Source organism: Silurus aristotelis (genome assembly GCF_946808225.1).
Source record: "Silurus aristotelis genome assembly, chromosome: 29".
Taxonomy (NCBI): domain Eukaryota; kingdom Metazoa; phylum Chordata; class Actinopteri; order Siluriformes; family Siluridae; genus Silurus; species Silurus aristotelis.
Window position 1 is genome coordinate 435436 of NC_139602.1, and position 7047 is coordinate 442482.

The window sequence follows — 7047 nt, forward strand, 5'->3', positions numbered from 1 at the left end:
AACACTGGAGAGTGAGAACTAACATGAGCTCATAAGAAATATAAGATGATCGAACTTATTACAATTAGAATAGAGAAAGAAATAAACAGACATATGGAGAGAGTCATGGATGGGTGGACGGATGGATGGGTGGACGGATGGATGGGTGGACGGATGGATGGATGGGCGGACGGATGAGTTTTGATGCATTATGTAAATTGTGTCCTAATTTGCTTTATATATCAGTTTGCAGAACAATGCTATAGAATATCACACCCACTCTAAATACGACTCCCTCCTCCTCCTCCTCCTCCTCCTCTTCTTCTTTTTCTTCTTCTTTTTTGTAAAAACTGAACAATAGGCTCTAAAATGAGACACTGGGTAGAGGAAGGGGGAGTTTCACAGTTGAGGAGCAACATCAGCTCAACAACAATACATCACTGTTACATAATTAGCTCTAAATGATGGAAGCTGAGAACTCCTTGTCACACTTTAGAGACCGAGTGTTAATTTCCTGGCCGCCTCCAGCTGTTTCTCCGTGGTGTTGATTATACGGTGTAAAGCAGACACTTGCCTGCAGAGGGAGACACTGGACCGATTCCTTTTACACTAATACTGTATGTGACTTACTTGAGTTCTATGTTTCTGTCATGTCTATCCACCTGATATATTTATTTTAGTGATGTTCTAATTTACATATTATTGTGTATTGTGCATTACAGGTGATTAGTTTTGTGTGTGTGTGATTTTACACGATTTGTATTCACGTGCTTTGTTTTTTTTTTTTCAGTTTTATTCTCATGTAATTTGCATGTGAACTATTTAATCTCATCTGCCTTTTTTATATGATTTGTTTTAGTTTCCATGTTAGACTTTTTCACGTGTGGGTACACAAATTTTTGACGAATTTCACGTTTCAGGGTTTACTCGAGGTCACCTGAGGGCATACCGTCCACGTGGCCACACGTAATTTTGACTCGAGGTGACGTGGAATCTGTCGTCATAAACGAAATGAAAACATAAAAAATAATCAGAGCGTCATCTTCTTTTATCTCCTGTTTTCCCCGACAGTCCCACAGCATCTGATCAGAACAAAAAACCAGAACAAAAAGCCAGCGAGCATCAGGAAGTCGACGCGACTGTTCAGTCTGAAAAACCTCCTCGCATTTGATCTGCTGCAGAGATGATGGAGGAAGTCGCCTGGAGGAGAGCGACGAGAAAAGGATGTGAGTGAAAATTAAATGGCTGCGTCTGGCCATCAGCTCAGCAGGGGCCTGGGGTTAATCAGAGAGAGAGAGAGAGAGAGAGAGAGAGAGAGAGAGAGAGAGAGAGAGAGAGAGAGAGAGAGAGAGAGAGAGAGAGAGAGAGAGAGAGGACACAGAATGAAGGACATGGGGACAAAAGGACAAGACAGAAGAACATAGGGACAGGAGAAAACAGATAGTAAGACACAGAGACAGGAGGACACAGGGAAAGAAAGACACTGGGACAGAAGGACAGAGGGGACATGGGGACAGGAGTAAACAGACAGAAGGACACAGGGACAGGAGGAAACAGACAGAAGGACACTGGGACAGAGGGGGACATGGAGACAGAAGGAAACAGACAGAAGGACACAGGGACAGAAGGACACAGGGGACGTAGGGACAGGAGGAAACAGACAGAAGGACACAGGGACAGAGGGGACATGGGGACAGGAGGAAACAGACAGAGGGACACTAGGACAGAAAGACAAAGGGACATAGGGACAGGAGGACACAGACAGAAGGACACAGGGACAGAAGGACATAGAGGACATAGAGATGGAAGGACACAGACAGAAGGACACAGGGACAGAAGGACATAGAGGACATAGAGATGGAAGGACACAGACAGAAGGACACAGGGACAGAAGGACATAGAGGACATAGAGATGGAAGGACACAGACAGAAGGACACAGGGACAGAAGGACACAAGGGGAATCAGTGTGTCTACAGCAGTCAGTTGCTCGAGTTCAAAGAGACTTTTTGAACTTCAATTCATCTGTGAGTCTGCTGCATGCAGCAAGTGCCAAAATCTATCTCAGTAAATGTATACATAAGAGAGAGAGAGAGAGAGAGAGAGAGAGAGAGAGAGAGAGAGAGAGAGAGAGAGAGAGAGAGTGTGTGTGTGTGTGTGTGTGTGTGTGTGTGTGTGTGTGTGTGTGTGTGTGTGTGTGTGTGTGTGTGTGAGGCCGGACTCAATACCATTCTCCACTGATGCGGAATCACTACTGTGATTGTAGTCTCAATGAACCAACAGCATTTCACTAAATCAAATTAGTGCTCCACTGCCTGCCAAATCATCAGGGGAGAGGAAGTGTATTACGCCCCGGGGGCATCATCACAACTTTATACTGATAAATAAATAAATACATAAATAAACAAACAAAACAAACAAATAAATAAATACAGAAAAATAAACCTAGAAGGATTTAACGGTGTATTTTAGTTAAAAAGACATTATTTTAAAGAATGTGATTTCCAACACAGCATCCAGTGTGTGTGTGTGTGTGTGTGTGTGTGTGTGTGTGTGTGTGTGTGTGTGTGTGTGTGTGTGTGTGTGTGTGTGTTTTACTTGTGCTTTGCTGCCCTCTAGTGCTGAAAGCGGAAAAGCTGGAAAATATCAGACTTCTTTTTCTTTCTTTTTTTTTTTTTAATAAAAATGACACGTTGTACTTTCTATCCATTTATTGTTACATTTCATTTAGCATGTGATAAAGCTGCATTATAGCAGTTTACTCATCAGCTTCCAATTTTCTAAAGATATTCCTCAGAAAGAGCAAATCTCCCAGACGATCAGAAAACATTACAGCATCAAGGGACATCTTTGTCTACGTCCTGATTAATCCAGAAAACATCTGAACACTGCTTTTTCGCTTTAAAGCTCTTTGTCTTAAAAAGAGTTTTTAAACCGTCTCTGCTGGACTTAAACTATCTGTCTAACTAAGCTATCTATCTGCATGAGGCCTTCACAGTCAGCACTTGTGGGTTTTTTTTAGCTCCATGTTGCTTTAAGGCTGTTACTTTAATCAGTCAGACTGCAACTTGCTGACTGTGGCCCTCTAGATGGCGTCCTATCACATTAGCCTTTTCACGTCCTTTGCACTGCACTGGTCAGAGATCACAAACCGCATTCCATTGTTCAGTTATTCTTATTTGGTCATACTTTTTACATCATTTTGTGTATTTTTGCACGTTATTCTTTAACACGATTGCTCTGAAGATTTTTTGTAAAAGGCAGGTTTTGTAATTGATCCAGATTAATACATAAAGAATGTGTCTCTCTGTCGCCCCCTGGAGAAATAAACCGGAACATTTTGGCACTGGTGGCTGTTTGGGCCGACTTGCACAGTCAGTTATAATGATATTCGTATAATGTATAATGATATATTTGTGCTTGCAATGCGTTTTATTCTCAGCTTTTCTCACCACTGTGATGCAGCGTTTTGCTTTACACATTTTTCACATGGAACACATGGAAGTCAGATATCATTTAGAAACGATAAGAGACTGTAGTCAAGGCCACCAGTGTGAAGATCAATTTAAGTCCTAAAGAAAGACATACCAAGTCTTTTTCAAGAAGAAGGATTTACAACCAAGACTATATTTTTTAGCATCCAAAAGCCCAAGACTGTCAAGTCAAGTCAAGTTTATTTGTATTGCGCTTTTCACAACAGACATTGTCTCAAAGCAGCTTTATAGAAAACAACAGTGAAGGTGAATGGTGTGCATTTATCCCTGATGAGCAGCCGTGGCGACTGTGACAAGTCTATACAGGAAACATCGAAAAACTAGATTCTAATACACCTCATTCAATTAGGTACAAAGGAAATCAGCTTTAGATGTACACAGGACGATGTCTTTTGGTCACTGAAGAAGGTCGATGCTTCCTGTGACTGTGCGTGCAGCCTTGTGCTGCCATCTATTGGCGAGTTAGAAAACTAGTCTTGAAAATTTGTTATCACCTCGTATGGATGGAAAAGTCCAGTCTCCCAGTATTATTAGCTTTATAGTGTATTAGAGCCTTTCGACCAATCAGATGTGAGAGTTTCTGAAAGGACAGGGATGTGGGATTGCATTATTTTCACCTCTGTGATTTTTTTATTTTGTGTATTTTGTATTTCCCTTAAATGAGGATGTTCAGACATCAGGAAGACTTCAGACGCAGGTCCGGACCTGTAACACATTCCTTTCCTATTAGTTTCATCGTAATTACAGAATAATAACATTGTGATCTGTTTTAAAACAATCCACAAGATTAGTCTGTGAATTTGATCTAAATTAGAGCTGAATTAGAGCTGAATTAGAGCTGAATTAGAGCTGAATTAGATCTGAATTAGAGTTGAATTAGATCTGAATTAGAGCTGAATAAGATCTGAATTAGAGCTGAATTAGATCTGAATAAGAGCAGAATTAGATCTGAATTAGAGCAGAATTAGATCTGAATTAGATCTGAATTAGATCTGAATTAGAGCTGAATAAGATCTGAATTAGAGCTGAATTAGATCTGAATTACAGCTGAATTACAGCTGAATTAGATCTGCATTAGATCTAATTTAGAGCTGAATTAGATCTGAATTAGAGCTGAATTAGAGCTGAATTAGAGCTGAATTAGATCTGAATTAGAGCTGAATAAGATCTGAATTAGAGCTGAATTAGATCTGAATTAGAACTGAATTAGATCTGTATTAGATCTGAATTAGAGCTGGATTAGATCTGAATTAGAGCTGAATTTGATCTGAATTAGATCTGAATTACATCTGAATTAGATCTGGATTAGATCTGAATTAGATCTGAATGTATTCATGCTTTTTAAAGGGTCATTCAATTTCCAGTAAACATATTTCTAATGCGTCTGTTGTAAATGGTTCCTTTTCTCTTCTCCTTGATTCACCCAGACATGTTCATCTCCGCTTTCTCCTGAATATCAACCTGAAACTGGAAACTGTTTATCATGTAACCAACCAAACAAAGCAGAAGGAATAAACAATGATAAACAAGAGGATAACAGGACCTGGAGAAGACATGACAACATCTCCATTTTAAAATGAACAAACACACATACATACAAACACACACACACACACACACACACACACACACACACACACACAGAGGTTGAATGAAGTCCAGCTGGACCCAGATGAACGCGCTATGTGTTAATTCAGCGCTGGGAATTCTGCTGTGTGCCTCACCACATCAAAGAGATCTTATACAAGCTGCAGCAGAGCTTCAGGAGGAACAGCTTCGGTCGCTGCCAGAGTTCTGGAGCTTATGGAAGGCAAAAAAGGTCAACATATGTGACAAAAATAAGCATAATGAGGTTTGTTTTGCTGTTATTCTGAGATGTTCTCCTGTTCTTCTGGTGCAAATTGAATTTTTTTCATGCGCAGGTTTGTTCAGTTTTCAAATGAAGAACTTCTTACCAGGGGATGAGAGTTTGAGGAGTATTTTTTTTTTATTATTATTATGATATATATGATATGTTACATCATTGCTAGTAATTGTTATTCCTCATACTGTATATTTGGGTTTGTAACTGGTGCAGAAAATGATTATGCATGTTTATCATCACACCACATCTTCTCATGGTCTTCAGCTGATAAGGATTAGCAATGGAATTCGCAGTGCATCTTCGTGCAGATGCCGAATCACCACCATGATAATGTTCTCCAAGGATATCAGGTCCGTGTGTGAGATTTTCTACGTTCTTGTGAGCTGTCAATCCAAGTCTCACTAGCCAATGAGAGAAGCTGTTTTTTTGAGCAAATGTTTTGGTCTGGAGATCCAGCAGGTGGGAATATAGAGTCAGGAGAATATGATTGCACTGTGATTATGCACTCTTTGGCATTCCATACACACTGGTGGGGGTGGTGGTGTGTGGTGTGTGGAGGGGTGGTTAAACTGTGAGCACACTCGTAGGCAGACGTTGTGAGTTTCCAAAACTCCAGCAGTGTATGACTTGAAGCGCTCCTCCTCTATCTCTATCTTCTCCTCCACCTCCATCTCCTCCTTTATCTCCATTTTCCCCACCTCTCCCTTTCACTATATCTTAATCTTCTTCAGCTCCACCTCCTCTACTTCCATCTGCTTCACCTCCACCTTCTCTTCCACTATCTGTCTTCTCCTCCTCCACCACCTCCAACTCCTCCTCCTCTTCCTCCTCTATTTTCTCCACTCTTTCCTTCTCCTCCTCTATTTTTATCTTTTTTTTACCTCCTCCTCTTCTCCTTTTGCTTCACCTCCACCTCCCTCAACTACTATATCTTGATTTTCTCCACACCTCCTCCTCCTCTTCTTCTGTTTCATCTTCATTACCTCCATCGCCTCTTTCTCCTCCTTCTCCATCTTCTCCTTCTCCACCTCGAGGTGCATCTCGTTCAGAACCATGTCGGACAGAGTGCTCCTGAGCACCATGCTTCTCCTCACCTTCAGCCTCATGTGTGCTCAGCAGCCTGAATACCAGCACTCAGCCGCTTTGGATGTTCAAGGCAGATACTTATTGAGATGGAGGTCTGATGGAAGGAGCATCTTCATGGAGCTCGAGGTGCAGGCAAGAGGGTACATCGGCTTCGGCTTGTCTCCAACTGGCGGCATGGCTTCATCAGATATCATCTTTGGAGGGATTGCAGATGGGAAACCTTATCTCCATGTGAGCTCCAGATTTTACACAACACTACATCCACACCCACCACTACTATTAATATACAGATAAACTGATCACCTGAATGCTCATAAATGTATTTCATTTTCTGTAAAAGTCTGTTTTTATTCCATTCCTACTTATAACCTTTCAGTCCAATCAAATAAAAAAGAGGCTTTTACAAAAAAACATACAAATAAAAGGGGCAAAATTAATTAAATGTAAAAAAAAAAAAAAAAAAAAAAAAAATTTGATTAAAGATATGCAAATAATAACAATAATTAATAAACAGCATTAATAATCATTAAATAACATAAAAAAAATAACACTATATTGACAGAGTTTTGTGGACACCTGACCATAACATTGCCATGTTGTTTTTCTTTTTGAAAAAGATGATTTTT

At 40.3% G+C, this 7047-nt stretch overlaps 1 protein-coding gene across 1 annotated transcript in view; it reads left to right on the forward strand.

Moving 5' to 3' along the window:
- The first annotated feature begins 5896 nt into the window (after positions 1–5896).
- The window catches only part of moxd1 (monooxygenase, DBH-like 1), a 12643-nt gene continuing 11492 nt past the window's right edge, over positions 5897–7047 (forward strand). The window contains exon 1 of the mRNA XM_083535717.1: positions 5897–6652. Coding sequence (XP_083391843.1) covers positions 6389–6652 — 264 coding nt within the window. The 5' untranslated portion in view covers positions 5897–6388. The remainder of the gene's footprint in view (positions 6653–7047) is intronic.